The sequence below is a fragment of the Merops nubicus genome, unplaced genomic scaffold (genome assembly GCF_000691845.1).
Source record: "Merops nubicus isolate BGI_N331 unplaced genomic scaffold, ASM69184v1 scaffold4579, whole genome shotgun sequence".
NCBI lineage: Eukaryota > Metazoa > Chordata > Aves > Coraciiformes > Meropidae > Merops > Merops nubicus.
The window spans coordinates 88,892-106,777 of NW_008628888.1; the positions used below are offsets into that span (position 1 = coordinate 88,892).

A 17,886-nucleotide genomic window follows, 5' to 3' on the forward strand; every position below is an offset into this window, starting at 1 on the left:
CATATTGGGATGAACATTTTGAATGACAATCAGAAGATTAAATTAAATTAGCAAAGATGCATAAATAAGAGTAAAATCAAAACAGTTCAAGCTGAGTAAATCGAATGAATGGCATGGTCAGAGACTGATTGTAATTTGGAAATGATGGAAACAAATAACAATTGACTGAAGCATTTGTAGATTTTATACTAATTTAAATTTTATGGAGAACATCAAGTAGCATTTGATTTTGGATTTTAAGGCATTGTAATACAAATTTTTTGCCAGTATTTGTTTTTACTACCATATTGTCTAGAGAGCCATTTCTTGACCAAATATGATTTTTTTGTGTGTGTGTGTGGACTTGTTTATTTCTCTAGCAGAATGTTACAAGTATTTTGTTAAAAAAAAGAAACAATAACTAGAAGAAATACTGTGGCTTTTTTTTTCTGAGCATAGTACAAAATGCATTTCTTTTGCTGCTGGAGACTTACAAGTACCTTCTGGTGTGTTGTCTGCTAAGTGCACTCGTTTATGAGTGGGTGTATACAAATGGACTTCTCTGCCCTACACTTGAAATTTAGAAGTTTTGTAACAATTCCCTTCAAAAGCACTAAATGTGTACACTTACTACCACATGTACGTGTTGTGAGGTTAATCACTGTTATGTTTGAGCCTTTGCATTTAAGCTTTACACTGGATACGTAATATGAGAAAGGTGATGAGAAGCGGGGGAAGAAACTATGCTGCAGTGTCTGAAATAACTACCATTAAGCTGCAAAGAGACAGAGAAGCTGCTCTAGTTAAAAGGGCTTTGCTTGCAGGAACTAGTGATTCCTAAGTAGGTACTATAAATAAATCTACATCAAGAAAAGTATGATGGTATGATACGTGTTAGTATATTTTAAGAAAGATTTTTAACACAATTGAGAACCTTATGTAAACTGTTTAATATATTTGGTAGGGCTTCTTAGAATAGGTTAGTGTGTTTCAACACAACCAAATAACTTTCCATTCTACTTTATTTTTACCATAGCCATGTTATGGACCAAGTATATGGGAATATATGTAGATATACAGGAAAGCATTCTAATTAAATATATTAGTTCGAGCACAGTATCAAAACATCCCAAATAAAAGCAGAAAAGAAGGACGCATGATTTAGCCCCTAGGAGGAATGTAATTCTGCTCAGCTGAAGTAAATGTAGCCCTGGATAAATCGAGGACAACTGTTCGTGTTTCTAAATACTGTCTATTGGGTTTTGCTTATATGTAGTCTTTTTCCTGCATAGCCAAACGGTCTCCTAAGTGCCTGGTATTCTTTGAGACAAAACAGCTCTGTTTTTCTGGTCCAACTGTTCTAGGGCCACGAGTTCTTCAATCTGATGTTCTGATATCTGACCCTTATTCTCAGATACTTGAGGGATCAGTTTGCATCATCTTCCTTGCTGTAGTTTTAAGACGCCATCAGGGATGGCTTTTACTTGCTCATGCACCAACTGGATTCATTAGCTCTCCAGTCATGTACTGAAGGAAGTATGTATGCCATGCTGCTCTATAGGATGTAGAAGCACTACCAAGTTTGAAACGCATCACTCAGAGATTTCCTCATCCTCAGTTTTGGCAAGCCCTGCTTCTGTTTTCAGCCACTCAACAGAGCCTGCTTATTCATGGGCAGAGCTGTCATAAGTTCATGCCAAAGAGACTTTGATTCTGTGCCCAGCGTTCTCCCAGGGTTGGTTTATTATTTTGGGGTTTTGTTGTTGTTATTTTTCAAACAGATGAGCCCATCCAATTCCTTCAACTTGGGGCTAGACTTGAAAGTCTTGGTATCCTTGCTTATCTTTGTTGCCCCCAGCAGGGGTAGGCATCTCTTTTGAAGTTAGGACTTAACCCTTTGCTGTAGCCTTGAGACAATCAGTAATAATTATAAGTGGGAACAAAATTACTCCCCTAAAATACATACATATAGAAGTAGATTGTATGCATTCACACCTAAACACATATCACCTAAATCTAAAAGGCAAATTCTTAAATCAAAGTATCAGTTTAGCAGGATCTTTTTCATTCACTCAGAATAACTGCTTGTGTTATTGATGAAGCAGTGGCACCAATTTATATCTGCCTGATAAAGTCAGAGAAATCAAGTTTCTCTTTCTCTCTGTCCTCTTAAGCAGTTTTAAAAGTCACCTGGCTTTTTTGAGACCCACTGACTTAGATTCCTAACAGAGAGATAGCATCTGGTAACTGAAGTTTGCTATTGTCTTAGCCCAGGGATTACCCTCTGGCGTGATTTAATTTTAAGGGAGGAATCAAGCCCTGATTAAATAATGTGATTCCAGATGCCTCCAGATTGCTTATTTCTCAACTAAATGCAAAATTTTAACCTGTTCCTTCAGCTAGAAACAAGGAAACCAAAAATATGAGCATTTTCTTACAAGCTGCCAAGGTGCCGTTTCCTGCCAGTTCACATCTTGGGCTTTGCCTGTCTTAGGTCATTTATTTATATGCCTGTGGCCTCGTGCGTAAGCAGCTTCTCCAAAAGATTTGGTCCTAAAATACAATAGCAAGTCTAAGAAAATACAGTAAATTATGGAAAGTTAGCAGCCTTATTTGTGGTGTACGTGTGAAGTAAAACATCTCTGTGTGGTTTCCATGGGAAAGCTCCCTTGTTTTTTGATTAAATAGGCATTCAAGTGTACATAAATGGAGTTTCTAAAGAACATGCAGACTCCAAGCCTGGGATTTTATGAAGGGATACTGTAAATAAAGCTTGTTTGTTTATACAAATTAAGTTCAGTTCTTAGATGCACTCTGGCCCAATTTCTGTCTGACCTAGTGCTGTTCGGTAGATTTAGGTTATACTTCAGGGAGAGCAAGTCAGGGCTCAGTTCACTCTTTTATCCTACATAAATCCACCTACTCATCATTAAAAATAGCAAGAGGATGGAAAACTGGCATCACAATGAAAAGTTGTTCCAAGGGTTCATATTCTTTCTTTCAAGGTGGCTGATAAATCTGTTTTCTGAATGGCATTGTCATCCCTGGCCATTCACCGATGTTTGCTGAGTGTGGTGTTAATTTTGCATATCCCTCCGGGCTCTGTAAGAGTGAAAGCTTAAAGGGGCTTAAGTGCTCTCTACTGCATGTTGGCTGTTGCTCTGCCATAAGGTCAAGTGCAGCTTAAGATTATCTGCAGACATATCTTGTGCAAGCTCTGTATCTATCACCAGCGTGGCTGCAGCTCCACTACTGCTGGTTTGTGCGCAGCACAGGCGTGCTCCCATTCGGAAGTGCCCAGCTGGTACTTTGGGAAGTGGCATTTTCAGCCTCAGTGATACCTTTTCCTTGAATCTTATCACATTATAAGATGTGCATCGTGAAGATGCTACTTGCTGTTTGGCTGAAATGGTTGCTTTAAGTTTTTATGTTCCCTCATAAGGAGAGGAAGTGCATTTTTTTGGTCTAACGAAAGGATGTCTGAAAAGACAATTCTTCTGTTTCTGTTTAGACAAACTCAGTTGTAATATGTCAAATACTTGCTGTTGTTTTCAGTAAATTTTGAATGCCCTAATGATTTTTTTAAAAAATATTGACATTAACCAGTTTTTCAACTCATCCTTTGTTTTTTTATTATCAAGTCAGAATTCTTTAATATTTTAGGCAGAAGGTCTGTTCCTACGTTTTACATTCTTTTAAAGTAACAGGTTTCTCTGTTTCCTTCCTTGAAACTTTTGTTTTCTACCTATACTACCTCGAATCTCACTATGAAGTTTACATGTAAACATTACGCCCTTTTTATAATCTTCTTTCCTTGATGGGTGTAATTAAAGTAATATATCAGTTGTTATTGTTTGATTTGTATTTTTCCTGCTTATCCATAAAAGTAACAAACTATTTGCATGTATTATGTGATTTTCATGCACGTTAGGCATATTTAAAGAATAGATTTCAAAAACTAACTTGTTTCCATTTACATATACTCTCCTTACAAAGCTTTTTTCATGGCCATCTTTGGCTGTGTTGCACGTTAACATAAAGAGAAATTTAGAAAAATGAGAGTAGGGAACAGGAGCAGAACACACAGGGACATCACCCTTCCTAGGTGTGTCTTTGAACGTTAGCAGAGCTCAGAGGATTCTCTCTGGAGAAGAGCAGTGAGGTAGGTGCAGGCTTAAGGGGTGAGTTGCTGAGCTGGGTCGCTTGTTTAACTCTGGTTTTTGATAGTCTCACATCAGAAACTGAGCAAAAGTGATTTCCTTGCCTGAAATTGAGTAAGGCTGACATTTTGTTGCCGCCAGCGGGCTTTTATTTCAGAACACAAAAGGGCCAATAGGCTGTGACAGCCATAGAAAAAAGCTGTGGTGACCCAGCCGTGTGAAGCTTGCAAAGGAGTTAATTTGATTTTATAGACGATTAAATCAAAACTCTGATTTTCTGTGGGAGTGTCAGCTGATTGGAATTATATGTTAAAAGTAGAAAGGGAAATGGAAAAATATTGTTTTGTTAAAATTTGATGATTGCTTTTGTCCTTGTAGCATGTTCCACAGTTGATTTACCAGCAAACCTTAATAACAAAATTATTTTGATAGTAAGGTATAATAGGCAACATAGATACAGCCTTTCTTTAGAATTTTCCCAGTATATTATTTTATTTTTACATTGTACTTCTTCATACACTACAAAATACAGTGCATACACACGAGAGTCACACTTCTTGAGTCATATTTTTCATGTACTTTTCTTTAAATGTCTCCTTGGATAATTAAGTCTGACTCTTAAGTTATGGTATGTTAGTTTCTGACAGGTGCCTGCCAGGGATCTTCAGTGCTGTCATGCATTATGTGGATTTCAGCCAAGACAGAAGGGCCTGGGTATTTGTTTCTGGTCACTTCTCATTAAAGCTTTGACTGTGGGAAAAGAAAAACAACTATTTAAAGATGAGGACTATAGGTGCTATAGGAAGTGCATAGAAATACAATCTGTTAGGCAACTGGTTTTTCTGTGGGTTTACACAGATATTTTGTATACATGTGAACTGTACATATGTGCTTTTCAACGCACAGTAAATGTTCTTTCTGCAAAGAAGGGTTCTCTCATGTACTGACAGAAATGCACTGAGCAGATTGAAGGAATTGGCTTGGTAGAAGTGGAATATAATAGCACTTTTCTGGGAGACAAGTGCTTTATAGGAATTAAAGGCTAACATTTAATGTAGGTGGTTCTTAGATAACTAGGGTTAGGTGGTGTTCTAGAAATAATACAGTGAACTGTCTGATTTGGCTTCATTAAGAGAACTCCATTATACATTTATCAAAGCTGCTAGATCGATATTAGGCCAGGGAATTATTGTTAGGAACTGATGGAAAAGAAAATTTCCACTGTTGCTTGAGAGAAAAGGGTAGAGAGAAATACGTGAGTTTGAAAGGAGCTGAAGTTTAATAGCCCAGACAAAAACTGTTACTTGGTCAATTACAAAATAAACAGCTCAGTAAAAATAGTAGGTGAACTCCATGGTCTTGTCTTTTGAGTGGTATTTGTAATTGCTCTTTTAAGCACAGAGAACTGTCTTGCTAGGTAAAGCCAACATTCCTCTAGTGCAGTACCATGTCTTTTGTCAATTGGCAGTAGCCAGTGCCTGTGGAAGAACGTGTAAGTCGTGTTTTCCTAGCATGTGCTACCATTTTCAAGGATTTCTCTATCCAGAATTGGTATGTTTATTTTCAATATGCCTACGTAGCTTTCCTTCTGCTGCATTGCTTTTTGAACCCACATCATATCACAGAATTTTGTAGCAAGGGATTGCATAAATAAAGTGTGGTGAGAAGAACCAGATTTGTTGGCTTTTTTCATTCCTACCTCCTGCTAGCTCCAGTTGTTACCTCCCAGCTCTTGTATGAAAAGAGACAGCAAATAATAAATCTACTGATCCCCTCCATAACCTGTATGATTTTATGAACCTACTCACATCTCTTCTGTCACCTTTTCTCCTGCTCTGTGCACTCCTTCCTTCTACAGAAACCTTCCATGTTTTTGATCATCCTTGTCCCACTTCTTTATTCCTTTACTATTTCTATCATATTGGTTCTGAGACAGGGAACTGTGTGTTACTCATGATACACTCACTATGCATTTATATGGTGACACAGTAATATTGTGTGGTTTAGTCTTTATTCTGGCTGTACTAATATCTGATTTGGTTTTCTGCACACGACTGAAGGTTACACTGGTGTTTTAGCACCAAGATCTCCTATCTGTCTTTTTTCAGAGCCAGTGAGCTCTGTCTATGTAAATTTTTTTCCTCACATATCTCCCTTTCATGTTTGTCAATATTGACTTTTCACCTGGTATTTTATCTCCCAGTGCTGCAAGAACCATCTGCAGTTCCTTGTAATTGTGCCTCATTTTTCCTTCCCTGACTAAACTGTTAGTATTGACAAACTTTGCCATCTTCTTTTCCTCACTGTCACAGATCATGTAGGAATATGTTGAACAACACAGGTCAAAACACCCATTTCTGTGTAGTTCTCAGGTGACTTCACCCTAATAGTAGTCATCATTCATTCCTGTCTTTTTTTTTTCCCTTATCTTGACCTGCTATTTATCCACTTATGGATCTTTTCTCCTGCTGCAGTAACTCAGTTTTTTTAAAAGCCTTTGTGAAACTTTCCCAAGTGCCTGTAGGAAGGTCAAGCAGTGTGCATCACTTAAATTTTTCTTGTCCACATGATTTTGATACCTTAAGAAAATAAGAGATCTGTGAAGCTTAAGTTTGACCCCTACTCAATATATCATGTTTACTCAAGTCCACTAATTCTGGGCTTTTTATAAATTTATGGTTTCTTATAACAGCCTCTACCAATTCGTAAGGTACGGACATGAGATTTACTGGTCCACTGTTCCCTCTGTCCTCCCAGACCTTTATTTAATTGACATCACACTTCTCTGGTAACAAGCTGTTTTAAGCAGGAGGTTACAAGCTATTTAAGAGTTTAACTTTCTCACACTTGAGTTTCTCTAGAATTCGGGTGTGAATATCATCTGGGTCTGCTGATTCCGTTGTCTGTGTTTTGTTGATTTCTTCATTACCTTTTCAGCTGACATTTCTGTGAGTCAGATCTTTCAGAACATTCCCTGTGAAGCACTGTTCTGGTATGGCAGACTTTTTAAGCACCTCCACAGTGAACTTGGATGCAAAAATAATGTCGTTTCTTCTTTGTGACTGTATTTGGTCTGAACATTATTTCTACTTTTTGACTGGCTTTCATATTATTTGACAAGTTTTTATTTGGAGGGCCACAATTAATTTGTCCCCCAAATTAATTTTTGATCTGCGTTACTCTGCTTTTACCTATAAATGTTAAGAATTGCTTGTCTCTGTTTTCCCCATTTGGGAGACCTCTGACCTTTTAAGAATTTTCTCTTTCTTCTAATGGCAAACATTATATCTTCTAAAGAGCAAAGAGAAATAACTTCTTTAATATGTTCTGTATAATCACAGATATATGGCATCTCATCCCTTTCCTTCTGACTGGTTTGTCTTAATGCATATCCAAGTAGTTTTCTTTTATGTTTTGGTATGTTGCCTTCGGCCCCGTTGATAAGTGATCTGGCAAAGCAAAGTGGATGGCATGATGAAATCAGTACTTTCACCTGCAAGCAAACTTTGTTTTCAGGGATGCTGCTTGTCAGACTCCTTATGGATGCATCTGTAGTGTAACCTTTCATTTCTACCTCTGAAGTACAATTAAGGGATTCAATAATCTTCTAAAGATCATTCAAATTCTGTTATTACTTCTGTTATCTTGTCTCTTCTTGAATCTCTACGCTTCTCTTACTTTACGAGCCTCACTCCTGGATGTATTTTTGCCCAGTCTTTTCTGCTTTCCCCTACTTTCCCCCCTGCTTATTTCATCGCATTCTTCACACTACCTTTTATGCTTAGAAGAGTTTCCTAGTTACAGCTTGTCTGGTATTGCCTCTTTTCTTCAAATCTACTAAATAATTTGCTAAATAATTGCTCTCCAGCGGTCGAATTCAGCATGCACTTCTGTAGCCTAAATATGAGGAAATAGTAGGTGTCTTGAATAAACAGTATCTCTTTAAGAAGTTAACCTTTGCCTGGAGTGGAAAAATATGGCTATGTCACTTCAGCAAATAGGAAAAATAGAGCAGGCTTCTCACACTGTAGCTCATAGGGCTGGAAATTTCCTGTGAATTAGCACTGTATTTAAGAAGACTGTACAAAGATTGAATTTTTCCGTGATGGCCTTGGAATATCATTCTTATGATCCACTGGTAAGGAAGTGGAGTGACCATGCTGTGACAGAGTTATTCCAGTGCCCCCTTTGCAGACACTGCTACCCCAGCACTGAGTAATCCCCAAGGGGAAAATGGAAGTTCAGAAAGCAGAAGCAGAATTTGCTATGATCTAAGACCACAAGCCTTCATCTGACTGAAGCAAGTCTATTTATGTACATTGTGGAGAAGGTGAAGGAAGTGAAGTGTTTATCTCTTGAACTGGCAAGCAGAAAGCATTGATAAAACCCTTGCAAAATGAGAGGTTCATTTTGCTATCTATGCTTCAGGACACTTAGAGCCCCTGTGTCTGTGCAGTACACCTTTGTGAATTCCCAAATATCTATAGCAGAAACCTGGGAGAAAATTAGTCCCAGAATCTTGATTTCCAGATGAAAAAATTCAAAGTGATTCAAAAAAATTACTTGCATAGTTACTGGCCTTGTTCTATATGCATGGATTATGTCCAGTAGCTATAATTTTCATCTGTAACTGTCAGTAAAGATTCATGCATTTGGGAGCATGTATATTCTTGGAACCAAAGTTACCATCTTTTACATAGTGATGACCCTACTTATGCTGCTGCTTTAAAATAAACATTAATTGCCAGCCTACATAGTGATCTACAGTCCTGGCTCTGCAGCAGTTCCCTAGAACTCTTCTTTTATGTTTTGCTTTTAGTCAGGTTGTTATATTTATGATTGTTTCGTGATTTGAACAGATTGTCAAGATTTGTTTTGCTTTATGGTAAGCTGGGCAGCAAAGTCATCTTAATTTTTACAGCAGAGCTATGTTGAATTCTTGATTTTATTTATAAAATCAATTGCTATCATAGTTTTTTTTAAACAGGCACACAATGTATAACCAAATGAAAATTTACTTTGTATTTCTTGTTTGCTTCATATGGAGTAAAGCTACCTGTTTCTTCTGCAATGAGCAAACCATTGAAAAACATGTCTAAATATAACCATTTCTTGTACATTTATTTATGACTTAAATCAGCAATGGTAATAACTCCAACAAGAACTTTGGGCAGAAAAAAAGATATTGTTATCAAAATACGGAAAACAACTTCAGAAAGTGAGCAAATTTTAATGTTTAAACTTCAGATGTGTGCCTTAGTTTCACTAGTTCTACTACTTCTATTTCCTGTTACGGTTTTGGTAGCACATGTTTTGTTTTGCTTTTAGTTTTGGAGATGATTTTCTGTTGTGTAATATTATGAACAAAGCTAAAGGTAATATTTCTTTAAAACTTGCATTTTGATGGCTGCCCACTGCTGACCTCCAGCTCCCTGGATGTTGATTACTGTCCCATCCATCAGCCTGGCTGCACAGTCAGTGTATTATGTAGACTGCAAGTAGAATTGGGCATAGGAAGTTTAGTAAACTCCTTGTAGGTAAATCACAGCAAAAGGAGGTAAAGAGATAGAAATATTAGCAGATGAAGAGAGATTTTGTGCTCACTTTGTTTGGCACATGGAAGAAAATTGCTAGCAGCATAATGGCATTGTGCACCGACTTCTTTGTACATTTGTGTGTTTAGCCAGTTACAGTAGCAGTAATTTAAGAACTATTGTCTTGGTGTTGTATAAACACTTCAGATGTTTGCTTGGCATCGCCAGTTTTGGAGATTTATAAAATGGAGAACTGTGCAGACATTGTGTTTCACAGAAAAGCAAAATATTTTTGCTATAGATAAAGCTGCCTGGTAAGAAAATTATAAACCACATCCCAAAGAGCATACCATCAAGAAGCTTAGTTTAGAAACATGAATAAGTGCCAAGTAGCATTGAGTATATTTGGAGCAATAAAGAAATCCTGGAAGGTACCTTTATCATTCTGTCACTGTTCTCGGATAAGTTCTAGTGATGTTCGGATTCAAACAGTGGTTTAGGAATGGTGCTGCCTCCCAAATGCCTGGTGCATGCCATAATAGTCCTGATTTTCATGAGCTCCTGAGCCTTTGCCACTTGGCACCCAGCCCTGTTGTGGCCCTGTCTGCTACAGCCTGATTCCAGCTGTGGAACCAAAAGTTCTTCAATTGCTGTAATATCTTAGATCTATAGAGAGTGGTAATGTGTTTGAACAATCATTTGCTCCTAATAGAAGTGGTGTAAAATGCCTAGCATAGAATTAATCTCCTGGTAGCCCGTAGTTATCCCAGAGCAGGAGACTAGGTTATTCTGCTCTGTCATGAGTGCCCATGTATCTTTAGCTTGGTGAGGAGTGCCTGTGAATAAATAGACAATGTGGTTTGCCCAATGGAAATATGTTTCTAATGCATTATATATAGTAAGAATAGCAAAGAGGTTTAAATGCCTTGCATCTGAGTTTACAAGGAAAAAACTATGCCTCCAATGTTGGCATGAGGCCTCCTGAAATAATGGGCTTCCAGTAGGTTTCCATACTTTTCCATTCAGCCCTTGTTAAATGCAAGGCATCAAGATGCAAGAGGAGGGTATCACCACCTGTTAAGGACCTAATGAGCACTCATATGGAATAGAATCTAAATACATACTCACTATTGGAATTAATGTCATAATTTATTCATTTAAGTTCCTTTTGTTAATTAGTACTAAAGATGCAACAGGAGGGTATCACCACCTGTTAAGGATCTAATGAGCACTCATATGGAACATACTCACTATTGGAATTAATGTCATAATTTATTCATTTAAGTTCCTTTTGTTAATTAGTACTAATTGTGTTGAATTAGCTCCTGACAAGTGGAATTTAAAAAGAAAACAATTATATTTTAAAAAAACTTGGCATCTTTGATTTTGTTTTGTTAGAAACAGAAAGCAAATCTTAGTTATGATAAATATCTTCTACACAGGAGATGAATTATTAGAGGATCCATGAAGCAAAGCAGCTGACTGTACCACTGTAGTGATGGGAGGACAAATCCTCTTGTCTGTCACCTAAAAGGGATTGTGGTACGTGTTCAGTATTTTCAAAACAAGTTTTCATTGTGTCAAAACAAGTTGCAAAAGGAACATAAAAATACAAAGGCATGCTACATATGTATATGTGCTCCATACAAAAATAATTTGTGCTTCAGAAAGTGAATAATCAAGTGATGCTGATAAAGCCTGGAGAAGCTCTTTTATAATCCTAATATGGCTGTGCTGTTGAAATAATTTATATAACAAGATTTTATTGCAAAGTGTCAGCATAATAATACTAGTCTGAAAGGAATAGGTCAAATATCTCAAGAAGCCTCAGGCTGTCCTTCACTCTGACCTACGCCCTTCTTAGTTCCTGTTTTCACCTAATTTAATTGGAAGAGGGGAGAGCATTGCTATTTTACCTAATTTATGATGATCAGTCATTTCTGGACTGAAATTTTTTCTGTCAGGATTCTGTGGATTTGAAGAAGCTTTAGATGTTTCCTTACTTCAGGGTGCAGAAGGAAAGAAATACGGGATGCAAAATGATGCAAATCCTGGGCTTGCAATCCCTCTAAAGGAATGGACAGCAGTTGGGGCAAATGCTTGGGATTCTTAGCTGTATCTACTGAAAGTACTGCTGAAAGGGGTGCAGTTCAGTCCTCACATCAGTCCCAGCGTGAATAATAGCATTTTCAGAATATTCACACAAACTCACTCTTAACCTGCTGCACAATTCAGACCACAGAGGACTATGGAGGAGAAGGGTGTCCTAGCTACAGACCCTACTCCAGAAAGCTTGGAAGGGTTACATAGAACTATTCAGAGATCCTCAAGACTACAAGGAGTGCCTGCCCAAGTCGTATCTATTAGCTTGAAAAGGTTGAGGAAAAGGACACCACATTTTCCTGTATGCCTCACCTAGAGTAGAAGAAAAGGGATATATTTATCAAATATACCTTCAACTAAGGTTGTTCTATAATTAGAGCCTGGTTTTTTCAGAATTAAACCATAGTCACAGTAGATACTAAAACATTTTGCAAGAAAGAATTGTAATATTGAAATAATGGGTAGTATTTAAGAATAAAGTTTGCATTCAAAGGCAATAGTAGGGAAAATCTCCAAGTACAATAACCTGAATCTATCTTCTGATAAGAGGGAACACAATACATGTGCCTGATATGGTGAGAGAAAGTAACAACAGCCCACGTGTCTTTGTGAAAAGATCAAGATTTTGGCTTAAGGGCCTTCATTTGCCAGTAAAGAATGTGCAAGGGCAGATTACACTGTGCTGGTAGTAGATGTGTTACTATACAGCTGAGTCTGTACTTGATGTGAACCAGCAGGATTATTTCATCCCCTTCCTTTTCCTTAAGTCAGTCTCTTGATAGGAAAAGGCACTTGTAACTCTCACACCTTGAGCTGAAGCACATAAAATGTATGAGTGCAAATAGGGCCAGCAAGGATGAATTTCAGATCAACATGCTGAAAAACTTGGCACTCTTAAACCTAGGAGTTTAAGAGGAGTCTATTTTGTGAATGACTTAAGATGATTCATCACCCCATGATGACTGTCCCTGTCCCAGACACAAAAAGCAGAAATCTCTTCGTATGCATTTCTTCTGATGGAGTTTGGATGTCTGTGTTCTGCTCCTAATTTCCCACGTGAAGATTTTAAGAGACATAGAAACACCTGGACAACTCTTCTAACTTTATTACACACTGAGCAGTAACTAGAACAGTTGTATAGTTGGCTATAGCACCAATCAAGCAAAAGCAATAGCAGAAGGCATGTACATTGTTAGAGTGCTTCCACCATAAATATCTGTGAAGTGTTGTTTGATGAGAGATCACAGCTATACAATTCAAAACCTTTGCAGATTTCCTGCATAGGAATCTGAAGGCAAAAGGTGTTAGCAAACGGTCAGTGCAGATTTTCTATCAACTGCATTTAAAAAAAAAAATTAGGTTGCAATGGAAAAAAAAAACCAAAAACGTTACAAATAGAATGAAATTTCACAAAAGCATGTGAATTCTGAGTCAAGTATGCTTTAAGTACTGCAAACCCACACTCTGGGATTTAGACATGTATGGGCTTCCGGAGACCTTGTACAGCAGTTGGTGTTTTATATCACTAGAAAACATTTAAACGACAAGTGATCCAATTCTACCCTCTCTTAGACACTTACCATTTGCAATAGCAAGACTTTCGTCCCACTGGATAATAAGGTGAAGGAAAGATAAGTGCTTTACTCTAAGCAGATGTCCTTGAGCGTGGCACCTGAAATTCAATGTACTGCATCAAGTGTATATAGTAGTTAACTACAGCAAAATGTGTTGTTTTCTGGAGTGCTGGAGAAAAATTTCCATACAAACCTCATAACTTGGTACCTTGAACTTGGAAAATGACCATTTTAGGCAACAAAAACAAATAAACAAAACCCAATAGATTCTTACAGTAAGACACTCAACAAAGAGATGTGGCCTTGTGACTGTGAAGATTGGCATCCACTCTAAGCTAAAAAGAAAGCAACTCTTAAAACACTAAGCTAAGATCTAAACCATTACAAGAGGGATGCAGAGCCATTGTGCTCAACACTCACATGAAGGGTATCTGTGAACTTTGTACAAACTAGTTTCTTTGTACTTCAAGGAGCATTTTATGCAGTCCTGCTGAGCTTGGTGGAAGGTCAGTGTGACACAGACCCACTGAGAGCACGGTGTAGAGTAAAGCAGGAGAAAGAAGGAACTCTGTTTCCCAGAAGGGGGAAAAAACACTGATCAAAAACTAATTTCTGTCATCTGACACAGCCTAGGGAAACCATAGATCCAGTTAGCTTTCTGCATCTTCACTGTAATTCAACAGCTACCCAAATCACTGATTTGATTTTTTTTTTAAATTACAGTTCTGTAGTGCTGAAAAGCATATCTAGTGGATGTAAAGATAATAATTTCAAAACACTTGAAAGTATCATATGTCGAAGTATCTGAAACAAAAAATTGACACACTTTTATGTGAAATCCTGTGGTGTAGCACAGATCAAAGTTACTGAGGGTATAAATTTGTGTGAGTAGGTTTATGTGAATAGGGTATGAGAAATGAATCTTTTTGCAAAGTTCATGTTTGTATTCACTGTTTATCTGTGCCTGTATGTACAGGATGCTGGAGTATTTCTATCAATTTAAAACCTTTCTGAAAGGAGTAGTATTCCATTTGAAAGAGGCCCTTACAATCCAGTCTGTAGCAGAGTACTGTCCTTCAGAAAATGTTGTATTTCTCTTGACATTATTTTGTGTAATCCATTGTGACATAAAAGGTTGATGTCATGGTCCTATTTGTGTGGAAACATGTACACTTTGACCTCAATGCCAGTTGGCTGATAGATGAAAATTACTCAGTTGGCCAGTAATTTGTGCTTGTTCTTTCCTCCTTACTGGTAATCTCTGAAGGGAGAAAAAATGTCAGAATTTCCATTTCACAGTAAATTCAAATATTATAACATATGGTTTTGTCCCAAACTTCAGATGAAAAGAAAAAGTTCTGAAAAAAAAAAAATTTTGCTTGGAACACATGAACAAAAATGCAGTTAATGGGATGCTCTAATGTATCTGCTAGCAGTAGCACTGTGCCTCCTGAAAGAAGACATTTTAGTGATTTATCCCATCATTCTTCAGGGACTAGGTCCTTTGAAGACACTACTTCTGCTATTATGTTTATACTTGCAACTCCTGTGATGCACCAGGGCCTTGTTTATGTGTCTAGATACATCATCTCTGAGATGCTGGACCATACCTAAGGAGGTTAATATCAAACTGTTTTTAAGCTCAGTTCTACAAACCATAACATCTCTTCTCAGATCAAGCTGAACTGAAGTACCTCATCCTACTCCTTCTTTTTCTGCTGAAAACTCTGTAGCATTTCTGCAGATGCATACAACTGGGTAAAAATGTAATTTTCCATTGGAAAAAAATCATGTGGTTTATAAAAAAAAATATTCTAGCAAGCTCTAATAATGAGTAATGTCTTTGCTGCCTGTTCTACTCCTTCATATATACTCAAAATAAGTCTTGTTACTGTTATACTCTAACACTTGCTATTGCCTCCCTATATGCAGTCTTTGTTAATATCAAGGCAGTTTAACCTCCCTGTAAAGTCTGGAAAGAAAAAAGTAGACATTTACAAATTATGAAGTACTAATGGAGTTTTTGTAGTGCGTGGAACATCTCCAGGAGGTTCATATGAACTACCAGTGAAATAACATCCTCTTTGATATGGTACATCTGATCAGAACGTAGGGAGGTGTTAGATTTAGTTTTGCAGCAAAGGGTACAAGCTCTGCTGCAGGGATCAGTGGAAAGAAAGGATGCAATTGTAGATAAAGATGGTGTGGGAGGGTGTACGTGATATCAGAAGCATTCGTTCTGGAACTTACCTAAAAGAAAAGTCATTGAAATATAATGCAGTAAGTGTGGTTTTAATACAGAGAACAAAATCTCTATAAAGGAAGTGTTTCAGAAAAGACATAAAATGTAGGAAAATACTTCTGCTGATATCTCATGTAATGACTAAGAATTTTTACAATTTAGGAAGAAGGAAGTTTTAAAGTGAGATTTATCAAGTCGGTAAGAAGGGCATGTACGTGGAAGAGTGTCTGCAGAGAAGCTATCAAAGGGGAAGGAAGAAGCTACTTAAAATAAGCAAACAGGAAATGTAATTAAATGTTAGGACAGATAATGCAAGGAGAAGTAAAAGGATGGTAGATCTTGACGTTGGCAATGTGCAAGTGGTGTTCCTTGACATAGAGCTGCCTTGGACATACACAGGCTGCAGTTTCGAAGGTGTGCTCTAGAAGCACGAACACAGGAGAGGCGTTCAGCTGTTCAGGTGGGCTGACAGACACACCTTCTCAGCTGGTTTCTGTACATGTATGTGCCAGGATGAACAATCACTTCTGTGGGCATGATTATGAGGGCTGCTTTCTGAACTTTGGTTCAATAAGTCAAAAGCGTCTTCTGTAAATACACAGGAAAATCTGTGTACACTATAAAATGTGTGTGCTGGTTCTCCTTTTCTGCTCCGTTTCTGGGCTCAGCTCCTCAGTCCAGAAATGCTTTTACGTTGCTCTCTTAAACTTTGGATGGCATCTTGTTTGTGTTTACAGCTTTTGTACAAAAGCTGACTGCAGCTAGCTGTTAATTAATTTGCCAGGCACGACTTCACAAAAAGAGGGGAGCGTTCTCTTTTGTGGTCTTCCAAGGCTTTTAGATGTGAGGAGGTGTGATTAGTGTTCAGTGATTGCCAAAACTTCCACCCAAATTATGAAATACGTATCATGATTGTGAAGATCAGTGTATGTCTGTTTCAGAAGGTGTACCAGCAGAGAAATCAGCAATGTAATTAACATAATTGCACTTTTCTCAGTATGGATTTCTTTCTTTCTTTTTTTTTTTTTCTTTCGGTGCAGACAACAGGAGGAGGTTCTTCTTGCATAGAAATGTATAAAGACCAGTGTTATGAACAGAAAATGAAATTGAAAAGGAGAGAAAGTTAAGCTTCTGTGCAGAAAGTAGTAGCCAGAATGATGAAGCAGCTTCTAATATAACTTGCAAATGAAGGGTATCATTGGGACACATGAAATGTTTAGCACATGGCTGAGTATTTCAGTGCAATGAACCCAAAGGTACAGTTCAAACTCAATTTTGGATACTTAGGTTCAGCTCAGTTTACAGATTTATGAGTCACTCGATTCTTTGTAAAGAAGATAGACTCAGATCCAAAATATACAAAGCACATCTTAATTTATAGAATGATGTTCTGACTTTCAGAGTCTAAGAAAAGGAATTACCGTTCATCCAAAGTGATAGTATTTATTCACTGTGTGTTATGTTTTACATAAACTGCCATCAACAGTGGCTCTGTATTGCATCGAGGTTTCTGCAAGGAGGCAGATAAAGAGCTTATCTCCTGCCTGTATCCTAACTTCTCATCACTGTTTTCCTGCTCTATTGACTTGTCTGTCTCGGGCCTTTGATACTATATATGAAGCTTTCTTCAGCACAGGGGACAAACAAAACCCCCTTTTATTCCAGAAATATGGTGAACATCAACTGCATCAAAAAGTCCCAGATATAAAATGCTGCAGGCAGTATGCTGCATACATACACACACCATGTTCTGAGTTTACTCCTTCCTAACTATGCATTTACTTTTTTTCTTTAGGGCGTACTTCAAAACATTTGTCCCTCAGTTCCAGGAGGCAGCGTTCGCGAATGGGAAGCTCTAGGCTCCACAGCCATGGAGGTGAAACTGGACAGATCCTTCAGTCTGCACATCAGCCCACAAGAAGAATGCCTGGAAATGTGTTGGACTGTCTGATAGGTGCTTTCTTGCCTCTGAAATGGTTTTGGTAGCTTCAGTTTTTGTCAGATTTCTTAAACAAAGACCTCACTAGCACGCTTAAAATGGAATATTTGATAGTCGGCCTGTCCCTCTGCCACCACCATTCCTTTATACATCTACTGGATTAAATTTAAAAGGACATGTCTTCATATGATAACATTTTCTTGTGCCAACAATGCCCTGTATGTTATGCCTTTTTTCCTTGTCTTCAGATGGTGTAAATTGGACTCCCCCACCTCCAAAATCTGATGTAATTTGTATATTTAGTTACCATTTCCATCTTATCCTAATGTAAAGCTGCCCTATGTACCAGGAATGC

At 37.7% G+C, this 17,886-nt stretch overlaps 1 protein-coding gene across 1 annotated transcript in view; it reads left to right on the forward strand.

Moving 5' to 3' along the window:
• LOC103779175 (BRCA1-A complex subunit BRE-like) overlaps nt 1–17,451 on the forward strand; it is a 79,688-nt gene extending 62,237 nt beyond the window's left edge. The window contains exon 8 of the mRNA XM_008946795.1: nt 17,388–17,451. Coding sequence (XP_008945043.1) covers nt 17,388–17,451 — 64 coding nt within the window. The remainder of the gene's footprint in view (nt 1–17,387) is intronic.
• Nucleotides 17,452–17,886: the final 435 nt, after the last annotated feature.